This window comes from Xenopus laevis, chromosome 9_10S (assembly GCF_017654675.1).
Source record: "Xenopus laevis strain J_2021 chromosome 9_10S, Xenopus_laevis_v10.1, whole genome shotgun sequence".
Lineage (NCBI taxonomy): Eukaryota > Metazoa > Chordata > Amphibia > Anura > Pipidae > Xenopus > Xenopus laevis.
The window spans coordinates 114179578-114189777 of NC_054388.1; the positions used below are offsets into that span (position 1 = coordinate 114179578).

At 50.6% G+C, this 10200-nt stretch overlaps 8 protein-coding genes across 8 annotated transcripts; 4 read left to right on the forward strand and 4 right to left on the reverse strand.

Moving 5' to 3' along the window:
- The first annotated feature begins 1346 nt into the window (after nucleotides 1-1346).
- On the forward strand, nucleotides 1347-1759 carry LOC108705878 (histone H4). Its single transcript, XM_018242648.2, has one exon. The coding sequence runs from the start codon at nucleotides 1399-1401 to the stop codon at nucleotides 1708-1710; it is 312 nt and encodes a 103-aa protein (XP_018098137.1). The 5' UTR covers nucleotides 1347-1398; the 3' UTR covers nucleotides 1711-1759.
- Nucleotides 1760-1841: 82 nt separating this feature from the next.
- On the reverse strand, nucleotides 1842-3400 carry h2ac7.L (H2A clustered histone 7 L homeolog). The gene is given in 1 exon segment (NM_001093306.1): nucleotides 1842-3400. A coding segment is annotated over 1 exon segment (393 nt). The 5' UTR covers nucleotides 3395-3400; the 3' UTR covers nucleotides 1842-3001.
- Nucleotides 3401-3751: 351 nt separating this feature from the next.
- LOC108704302 (histone H2B 1.1-like) lies at nucleotides 3752-4214 on the forward strand. Its single transcript, XM_041579068.1, has one exon. The coding sequence runs from the start codon at nucleotides 3777-3779 to the stop codon at nucleotides 4155-4157; it is 381 nt and encodes a 126-aa protein (XP_041435002.1). The 5' UTR covers nucleotides 3752-3776; the 3' UTR covers nucleotides 4158-4214.
- Nucleotides 4215-4781: 567 nt separating this feature from the next.
- Nucleotides 4782-5464, reverse strand: LOC121399124 (histone H3). The gene has a single exon (XM_041579065.1). The coding sequence runs from the start codon at nucleotides 5324-5326 to the stop codon at nucleotides 4916-4918; it is 411 nt and encodes a 136-aa protein (XP_041434999.1). The 5' UTR covers nucleotides 5327-5464; the 3' UTR covers nucleotides 4782-4915.
- A 132-nt stretch (nucleotides 5465-5596) lies between these two features.
- Nucleotides 5597-6252, forward strand: LOC121399123 (histone H3). The gene has a single exon (XM_041579064.1). It carries the CDS (start codon nucleotides 5708-5710, stop codon nucleotides 6116-6118), a length of 411 nt encoding a protein of 136 aa, XP_041434998.1. The 5' UTR covers nucleotides 5597-5707; the 3' UTR covers nucleotides 6119-6252.
- Nucleotides 6253-6819: 567 nt separating this feature from the next.
- Nucleotides 6820-7257, reverse strand: LOC121399127 (histone H2B 1.1-like). Its single transcript, XM_041579067.1, has one exon. The coding sequence runs from the start codon at nucleotides 7255-7257 to the stop codon at nucleotides 6877-6879; it is 381 nt and encodes a 126-aa protein (XP_041435001.1). The 3' UTR covers nucleotides 6820-6876.
- Nucleotides 7258-7451: 194 nt separating this feature from the next.
- Nucleotides 7452-8091, forward strand: LOC121399125 (histone H2A type 1-like). The gene has a single exon (XM_041579066.1). The coding sequence runs from the start codon at nucleotides 7640-7642 to the stop codon at nucleotides 8030-8032; it is 393 nt and encodes a 130-aa protein (XP_041435000.1). The 5' UTR covers nucleotides 7452-7639; the 3' UTR covers nucleotides 8033-8091.
- A 1182-nt stretch (nucleotides 8092-9273) lies between these two features.
- On the reverse strand, nucleotides 9274-9687 carry LOC121399130 (histone H4). The gene has a single exon (XM_041579070.1). The coding sequence runs from the start codon at nucleotides 9632-9634 to the stop codon at nucleotides 9323-9325; it is 312 nt and encodes a 103-aa protein (XP_041435004.1). The 5' UTR covers nucleotides 9635-9687; the 3' UTR covers nucleotides 9274-9322.
- Nucleotides 9688-10200: the final 513 nt, after the last annotated feature.

Below are 10200 nucleotides of genomic sequence, written 5' to 3' on the forward strand. Positions count from 1 at the left end.
TTTCCCTCTGTCTCTCACATTTGTGTGTTTCTCGGGGTCAGTCGGTGACTTGTATGTGACACTGTGTAACTGATGGGACTGTACAGAAAGCGCGTGTGTATTTATATATATATATATATATATATATATATATATATATATAGATATAAAGGAGAACTCCAGCAGAATCTGCAAATCCTTTATTCATGGTAAAGCATTATAAATATAAAAGAAAAAATATGGTTAAAAAGATCTAATCTAAGCACAGATTCCTTTGGAGAAACCGCAGGGGCATAAACCACAAACAGTCCACACTGGGCCACTGTATAAACCTGAGAAACTGCCCAGAAAGGGCCTATCCCAGGTACCGTACCCATATGTTGTACAACTGCAACTCCCACATTGCCTTGACTCTTGATTCTGTATTGGAGAATGATGGGACTTGCACTAACACTCATATCCGTTAACAGCATAATATTAAGCGGGGGGCCTAGTCGCTGGGTGAAATATACAGTTTGTAGAATACTCTAAACACAATCCTCATATAATCTAATGACAGCAGCAGATCAGTGTAAAACTGCAACGAGCCTGAAAAAAAGGGAAGAAAAGTGGAATTTACAAGAAGCAGCTTAAAGTAGTGCTGAGCCTTTCCTTTCCCAGCTCACTGCTGCCATCTAGTGGATACACTTCCCTCTGCTCGGGACACTAGAACAGTAGCGAGAGGGAATTCAAATACTCAGCCAATAGGGAAGGGAGAGGGCGTGGCTACGAACTGGTACCTGAGAGTCTTGCTGGTGCGGACACTGGAGAGTTAATAAAAGGCTTCTGTATAAATCAGGGACAATCTAAATGTCACCCTAATTAACCCGTGTTTCCAGGAAAACATGTAAATACTCCGCCCCAAATCTTCACCGAACTGAGCGGGTCTCGGAGAGGCACGAGAATAAAGAAGAGGAATTGTATCGCAGCAGCGCCGCCGTGTGGCAGAAGCAAGAAGCTGTGAGCGCGTCCCTTCCGCTCTGTGCGGCCCTGGCAGCTCCTAAAGTCGCTAGCAGCACATTTTACCCTCCGTGTATTTACATTTCTGCATCTCATAACATGAAGGCTCTCGCATTGGCGGGAAATATACGCGCACAATGACGTCGCCAATAGGAATTAACTATATAGGTTTCTGTGGCCAATCAAATGACCAAAAGAACTGCTAAAAGCCCGGCCCACCGTTCCCTCTCCGCTACTCTTCTGTTTTATATAAGAAATAAGTCCTGGCGGTTCAGCCAATCAGGAAGACATAGCGTGGATCACACGCCTCTGATAGACTCCGCCCATAATCTTTGAGTTCTCTCTCAGGTCCTCTCCAGCTGCATATAAAGAAGTAGAAGACGACGAGTAGATACATTGTGATTAAAGCACTGACAGGAAATGTCTGGACGTGGCAAAGGAGGAAAGGGACTCGGGAAAGGAGGCGCCAAGCGGCATAGAAAGGTGCTCCGGGACAACATCCAGGGCATCACCAAGCCCGCCATCCGCCGCCTGGCACGGAGAGGGGGAGTCAAGCGCATCTCTGGTCTCATCTATGAGGAGACTCGTGGGGTCCTCAAGGTTTTTCTGGAGAATGTCATCCGGGACGCCGTCACCTACACCGAGCACGCCAAGAGGAAGACCGTTACCGCCATGGATGTGGTGTACGCTCTCAAGCGCCAGGGCCGCACTCTCTACGGCTTCGGCGGATAAATCTTTCTTCCCACTAATCTTATACCCAAAGGCTCTTTTCAGAGCCGCCCACACACTCACTCAGAGCTGTTACTGCTTTATCTGCATCGTAGCCATTCTCTCCAGTTTAATATGTATATACACTGATATATTTACGGTAGACTGAAGCAGGGGATAAGGAACGTTACTGGCACTTCCTTTGTGCGTCAACGGATCTATTTCTGTAAAAACTCTAATACTCCCTTTCTCTCCCACTTCCTTCTCCCTGTATTCCCAGGCTGTGTTCTCAGCTCACTGCGCTGTAGGACAGGAACCAATCAGCAGCTAGCAGGACCTGACGGGGAACTGAAGCCTGTCTGTGCTTGTGTTTGACTACAGGGCTGTGATTGGCTGTCCCCCTCCTACTGGGCTTCTGGCCGGGACCGTTAGGACACGCCCACCCCTCATTTGACACGCAGACCTGGAGCAAACAACACCTATCGGGAGCTCCGATGGAGGGGCTGTTTTGAAAGAGAATATTCATGTTTAGCATTGTGTAAAAGCCACACCATGTATCACTCACAATTGCCTACAACATTAGGCTACTTTTCGTGGATCCTAGAAGTCTCCGCCAAGCACCATTCTTCTATATCTAAATGAGTACATAACGCCCCGCTACGTTTTTATTTCATACACAAAATGTCTCCTCTAAATGGGCCTCTCCATACGCACATTATCAGCAGCGGCGCAGCGGCTCAGTCCCGTGACACGTAGCCTTTTCCTGCGCTAAATTTAGAAGGAGTTGGTCGCGACGCTTTCTGGAGGTCACTGCACCGTTACAACGGCCAACGAAAAATTCTGTGTCTGGCCCATTCTGCTGCCCTCCCGCCATGTAATACGAAATATTGCCCATCAATAGCACATTAAGTGGCGCCTCCTTGATGCCCGGCTCACTTTCTATGGTTATTTTACTGTGGACCAAAGGCGATTTTACACCGTTACACCTGCCCTTGATTTCAGCCTGTTCTCCTTTGTCATTGGTTCACTATGGACATACGTCACTTAACAGTTTTCCGTTGGCCCGCCAAAATAACGAAAAAAATAAAATAAATGGGGGGGGGGGGTTCGTTTTTTCAAGTGAATGACACCGGCTTGGTGACCCTGCAGCCACACAGGGGCGGATCTATGAGCCGTATTGGAACCACAGCAGGCACAATATCACTTGGGAGTAGAAATAAGGGGCGTGTGGCACAGTTCTCTTTAGCCGATGTGGGGGCGGCTCTGAAAAGAGCCTTTGTGTTGTTCCCTAATGGGGGCGCTGGGAGCGGGCACTTCACTTGCTCTTGGCCGGCTTGGAGCTCTCGGTTTTCTTGGGCAGCAGCACGGACTGGATATTGGGCAGGACCCCGCCCTGAGCGATAGTGACTCCTCCGAGCAGTTTGTTGAGCTCCTCATCGTTGCGCACAGCGAGCTGCAGGTGCCTGGGGATGATGCGGGTCTTCTTGTTATCCCGGGCAGCGTTGCCGGCCAACTCCAGGATCTCAGCGGTCAGGTACTCGAGCACTGCGGCGAGATAGACCGGAGCTCCGGCTCCCACCCGCTCGGCATAATTGCCCTTCCTCAAGAGCCTGTGAACACGGCCGACTGGAAACTGCAGCCCGGCCCGAGATGAGCGAGTCTTTGCCTTAGCACGAGTCTTGCCGCCTTGTTTACCTCTTCCAGACATGACCTACTGACAACTATTGTAGAATATGACTCCCGTACCCACAAGCACTATTATTTGTAGGCAGCAAAGGACACACCTCTCTTCTTTAATTGGGTGATTTCTGATCCAGCCAATGACATTATAGGTTTGGTAAGAACCAATCAATTGCTTTAAATACGTTCTTTCCTTCCATTATTGCAGTCAATCACAGAGATGCTTATGGGAACGCCAATCGATGGCTGCTGGAACCTGTAGGTGGCAGCATTTTATACCATGTGACAGAACCAGCCAGTAATATTATAAGATAGCGGACTGCCTTATTTGCATGGGAGGGGTATAAAAGCAGGAGCCCGGAGGGAGGAGAAAGTACTTTACTAGTGTGCGAGAGAGAAGCAGTACAATCATGCCTGGTCCACCTAAGTCCGCTCCAGCCCCGAAGAAAGGCTCCAAGAAAGCGGTGACTAAGACGCAGAAGAAAGACGGCAAGAAGCGCAGGAAGACAAGGAAGGAGAGTTACGCCATTTACGTGTACAAGGTGCTGAAGCAGGTGCACCCCGATACCGGCATCTCGTCCAAGGCCATGAGCATCATGAACTCCTTTGTCAACGATGTGTTTGAGCGCATCGCAGGGGAAGCCTCCCGCCTGGCTCATTACAACAAGCGCTCCACCATCACCTCCCGGGAGATCCAGACCGCGGTCCGCCTGCTACTGCCTGGGGAGCTGGCCAAACACGCCGTGTCCGAGGGCACTAAAGCTGTCACCAAATACACCAGCGCCAAGTAACTGCTGCTACTGTTGCCCGACTCCGACCCCAACACAAAGGCTCTTCTAAGAGCCACCCACGTTCTCCCCCCAAAGATCTGTAACTTGTTTTCTCAGCCATTGCCCGCCCTCCTCACAACATTCTCACAACTTGACTCATTTTCTTAAATAAGTTCAGCTACAGACGCCAATAGATAACACAAGTTCTGCGCTCTGGCAGATTCTCAATGTCCCGCCTGGCAGCGATACAGGACTTGGTCGCACACGAGTTCCATTGGTACCGCTCAGTGTATCGCTGCCCTATTCACTATCCGCCCATAGAACTGTCATATAAGAATCGCTTGAGCAGAGAGACTCTGGGCTCAGTCAGTCACCGTTGTCTCGGGGCACGTGGGGATTGTCCCAAGGACAGTGAAGGAACGACACATGTAACCTGCTTTCTGGCAAACGAACTTATTTCCAATCCAATTCCCGTGCATAATTATTATATACCAGGGGCTCAGTAAAATTTCCATATTTGTAATTAAGCGAAAAGACTGAGCAGCAAAAAAAAAACAACTGGAGGGTTTAGGATAAAATCTATAGAACGCTTGGTTTTGCGCCGTGGGGAGTTTCCCTTCAGCAGGAAAGTAAACAGAATGTGGCGGGACACCAGTAAAAGTTGTATTGAAAAAAATAAATTAAACTACGTGACAAAGCGCCACGTGGAGAAGATATTCAGCTTCTTTGAGTGGGGATTTGGTGGCTCTGAAAAGAGCCTTTGTGTTGTGCTGCTGGGACTAAGCCCTCTCGCCCCGGATCCTGCGGGCCAGCTGGATGTCCTTGGGCATGATGGTGACCCTCTTGGCGTGGATGGCGCACAGGTTGGTGTCCTCAAACAAACCGACCAGATAAGCCTCGCTGGCCTCCTGCAGAGCCATGACGGCCGAGCTCTGGAAGCGCAGGTCGGTCTTGAAGTCCTGAGCGATCTCCCGGACCAGGCGTTGGAAAGGCAGTTTGCGGATGAGCAGCTCGGTGGATTTCTGGTAGCGGCGGATCTCGCGGAGAGCGACTGTGCCGGGCCGGTAACGGTGAGGTTTCTTGACTCCGCCTGTGGCCGGAGCGCTCTTCCTGGCTGCCTTGGTGGCCAGCTGCTTGCGGGGAGCCTTCCCTCCGGTGGATTTCCGGGCGGTCTGCTTAGTACGAGCCATTGCGAGGAGCAACCTCTTCAGCAACAGACAAATAACACACGGCGAAGAAGAATGCAAGTTAGCCGGCAACCCTGGTTTTTATAACAACGAGCTCACATTGATTGGCTGACTATAAACACGCCCCTTGCTTTCCCACAGACTTTACTGAATACCATGTAAATACTTTTCTCCCATTGGCTAATTTAAATACACGTTACACACTATTGAGAGAGAAATGCCGGTAATGGCTAGATTCAGTAAAGTCTGTGGGAAAGCAAGGGGCGTGTTTATAGTCAGCCAATCAATGTGAGCTCGTTGTTATAAAAACCAGGGTTGCCGGCTAACTTGCATTCTTCTTCGCCGTGTGTTATTTGTCTGTTGCTGAAGAGGTTGCTCCTCGCAATGGCTCGTACTAAGCAGACCGCCCGGAAATCCACCGGAGGGAAGGCTCCCCGCAAGCAGCTGGCCACCAAGGCAGCCAGGAAGAGCGCTCCGGCCACAGGCGGAGTCAAGAAACCTCACCGTTACCGGCCCGGCACAGTCGCTCTCCGCGAGATCCGCCGCTACCAGAAATCCACCGAGCTGCTCATCCGCAAACTGCCTTTCCAACGCCTGGTCCGGGAGATCGCTCAGGACTTCAAGACCGACCTGCGCTTCCAGAGCTCGGCCGTCATGGCTCTGCAGGAGGCCAGCGAGGCTTATCTGGTCGGTTTGTTTGAGGACACCAACCTGTGCGCCATCCACGCCAAGAGGGTCACCATCATGCCCAAGGACATCCAGCTGGCCCGCAGGATCCGGGGCGAGAGGGCTTAGTCCCAGCAGCACAACACAAAGGCTCTTTTCAGAGCCACCAAATCCCCACTCAAAGAAGCTGAATATCTTCTCCACGTGGCGCTTTGTCACGTAGTTTAATTTATTTTTTTCAATACAACTTTTACTGGTGTCCCGCCACATTCTGTTTACTTTCCTGCTGAAGGGAAACTCCCCACGGCGCAAAACCAAGCGTTCTATAGATTTTATCCTAAACCCTCCAGTTGTTTTTTTTTTTGCTGCTCAGTCTTTTCGCTTAATTACAAATATGGAAATTTTACTGAGCCCCTGGTATATAATAATTATGCACGGGAATTGGATTGGAAATAAGTTCGTTTGCCAGAAAGCAGGTTACATGTGTCGTTCCTTCACTGTCCTTGGGACAATCCCCACGTGCCCCGAGACAACGGTGACTGACTGAGCCCAGAGTCTCTCTGCTCAAGCGATTCTTATATGACAGTTCTATGGGCGGATAGTGAATAGGGCAGCGATACACTGAGCGGTACCAATGGAACTCGTGTGCGACCAAGTCCTGTATCGCTGCCAGGCGGGACATTGAGAATCTGCCAGAGCGCAGAACTTGTGTTATCTATTGGCGTCTGTAGCTGAACTTATTTAAGAAATGAGTCAAGTTGTGAGAATGTTGTGAGGAGGGCGGGCAATGGCTGAGAAAACAAGTTACAGATCTTTGGGGGGAGAACGTGGGTGGCTCTTAGAAGAGCCTTTGTGTTGGGGTCGGAGTCGGGCAACAGTAGCAGCAGTTACTTGGCGCTGGTGTATTTGGTGACAGCTTTAGTGCCCTCGGACACGGCGTGTTTGGCCAGCTCCCCAGGCAGTAGCAGGCGGACCGCGGTCTGGATCTCCCGGGAGGTGATGGTGGAGCGCTTGTTGTAATGAGCCAGGCGGGAGGCTTCCCCTGCGATGCGCTCAAACACATCGTTGACAAAGGAGTTCATGATGCTCATGGCCTTGGACGAGATGCCGGTATCGGGGTGCACCTGCTTCAGCACCTTGTACACGTAAATGGCGTAACTCTCCTTCCTTGTCTTCCTGCGCTTCTTGCCGTCTTTCTTCTGCGTCTTAGTCACCGCTTTCTTGGAGCCTTTCTTCGGGGCTGGAGCGGACTTAGGTGGATCAGGCATGATTGTACTGCTTCTCTCTCGCACACTAGTAAAGTACTTTCTCCTCCCTCCGGGCTCCTGCTTTTATACCCCTCCCATGCAAATAAGGCAGTCCGCTATCTTATAATATTACTGGCTGGTTCTGTCACATGGTATAAAATGCTGCCACCTACAGGTTCCAGCAGCCATCGATTGGCGTTCCCATAAGCATCTCTGTGATTGACTGCAATAATGGAAGGAAAGAACGTATTTAAAGCAATTGATTGGTTCTTACCAAACCTATAATGTCATTGGCTGGATCAGAAATCACCCAATTAAAGAAGAGAGGTGTGTCCTTTGCTGCCTACAAATAATAGTGCTTGTGGGTACGGGAGTCATATTCTACAATAGTTGTCAGTAGGTCATGTCTGGAAGAGGTAAACAAGGCGGCAAGACTCGTGCTAAGGCAAAGACTCGCTCATCTCGGGCCGGGCTGCAGTTTCCAGTCGGCCGTGTTCACAGGCTCTTGAGGAAGGGCAATTATGCCGAGCGGGTGGGAGCCGGAGCTCCGGTCTATCTCGCCGCAGTGCTCGAGTACCTGACCGCTGAGATCCTGGAGTTGGCCGGCAACGCTGCCCGGGATAACAAGAAGACCCGCATCATCCCCAGGCACCTGCAGCTCGCTGTGCGCAACGATGAGGAGCTCAACAAACTGCTCGGAGGAGTCACTATCGCTCAGGGCGGGGTCCTGCCCAATATCCAGTCCGTGCTGCTGCCCAAGAAAACCGAGAGCTCCAAGCCGGCCAAGAGCAAGTGAAGTGCCCGCTCCCAGCGCCCCCATTAGGGAACAACACAAAGGCTCTTTTCAGAGCCGCCCCCACATCGGCTAAAGAGAACTGTGCCACACGCCCCTTATTTCTACTCCCAAGTGATATTGTGCCTGCTGTGGTTCCAATACGGCTCATAGATCCGCCCCTGTGTGGCTGCAGGGTCACCAAGCCGGTGTCATTCACTTGAAAAAACGAACCCCCCCCCCCATTTATTTTATTTTTTTCGTTATTTTGGCGGGCCAACGGAAAACTGTTAAGTGACGTATGTCCATAGTGAACCAATGACAAAGGAGAACAGGCTGAAATCAAGGGCAGGTGTAACGGTGTAAAATCGCCTTTGGTCCACAGTAAAATAACCATAGAAAGTGAGCCGGGCATCAAGGAGGCGCCACTTAATGTGCTATTGATGGGCAATATTTCGTATTACATGGCGGGAGGGCAGCAGAATGGGCCAGACACAGAATTTTTCGTTGGCCGTTGTAACGGTGCAGTGACCTCCAGAAAGCGTCGCGACCAACTCCTTCTAAATTTAGCGCAGGAAAAGGCTACGTGTCACGGGACTGAGCCGCTGCGCCGCTGCTGATAATGTGCGTATGGAGAGGCCCATTTAGAGGAGACATTTTGTGTATGAAATAAAAACGTAGCGGGGCGTTATGTACTCATTTAGATATAGAAGAATGGTGCTTGGCGGAGACTTCTAGGATCCACGAAAAGTAGCCTAATGTTGTAGGCAATTGTGAGTGATACATGGTGTGGCTTTTACACAATGCTAAACATGAATATTCTCTTTCAAAACAGCCCCTCCATCGGAGCTCCCGATAGGTGTTGTTTGCTCCAGGTCTGCGTGTCAAATGAGGGGTGGGCGTGTCCTAACGGTCCCGGCCAGAAGCCCAGTAGGAGGGGGACAGCCAATCACAGCCCTGTAGTCAAACACAAGCACAGACAGGCTTCAGTTCCCCGTCAGGTCCTGCTAGCTGCTGATTGGTTCCTGTCCTACAGCGCAGTGAGCTGAGAACACAGCCTGGGAATACAGGGAGAAGGAAGTGGGAGAGAAAGGGAGTATTAGAGTTTTTACAGAAATAGATCCGTTGACGCACAAAGGAAGTGCCAGTAACGTTCCTTATCCCCTGCTTCAGTCTACCGTAAATATATCAGTGTATATACATATTAAACTGGAGAGAATGGCTACGATGCAGATAAAGCAGTAACAGCTCTGAGTGAGTGTGTGGGCGGCTCTGAAAAGAGCCTTTGGGTATAAGATTAGTGGGAAGAAAGATTTATCCGCCGAAGCCGTAGAGAGTGCGGCCCTGGCGCTTGAGAGCGTACACCACATCCATGGCGGTAACGGTCTTCCTCTTGGCGTGCTCGGTGTAGGTGACGGCGTCCCGGATGACATTCTCCAGAAAAACCTTGAGGACCCCACGAGTCTCCTCATAGATGAGACCAGAGATGCGCTTGACTCCCCCTCTCCGTGCCAGGCGGCGGATGGCGGGCTTGGTGATGCCCTGGATGTTGTCCCGGAGCACCTTTCTATGCCGCTTGGCGCCTCCTTTCCCGAGTCCCTTTCCTCCTTTGCCACGTCCAGACATTTCCTGTCAGTGCTTTAATCACAATGTATCTACTCGTCGTCTTCTACTTCTTTATATGCAGCTGGAGAGGACCTGAGAGAGAACTCAAAGATTATGGGCGGAGTCTATCAGAGGCGTGTGATCCACGCTATGTCTTCCTGATTGGCTGAACCGCCAGGACTTATTTCTTATATAAAACAGAAGAGTAGCGGAGAGGGAACGGTGGGCCGGGCTTTTAGCAGTTCTTTGGTCATTTGATTGGCCACAGAAACCTATATAGTTAATTCCTATTGGCGACGTCATTGTGCGCGTATATTTCCCGCCAATGCGAGAGCCTTCATGTTATGAGATGCAGAAATGTAAATACACGGAGGGTAAAATGTGCTGCTAGCGACTTTAGGAGCTGCCAGGGCCGCACAGAGCGGAAGGGACGCGCTCACAGCTTCTTGCTTCTGCCACACGGCGGCGCTGCTGCGATACAATTCCTCTTCTTTATTCTCGTGCCTCTCCGAGACCCGCTCAGTTCGGTGAAGATTTGGGGCGGAGTATTTACATGTTTTCCTGGAAACACGGGTTAATTAGGGTGA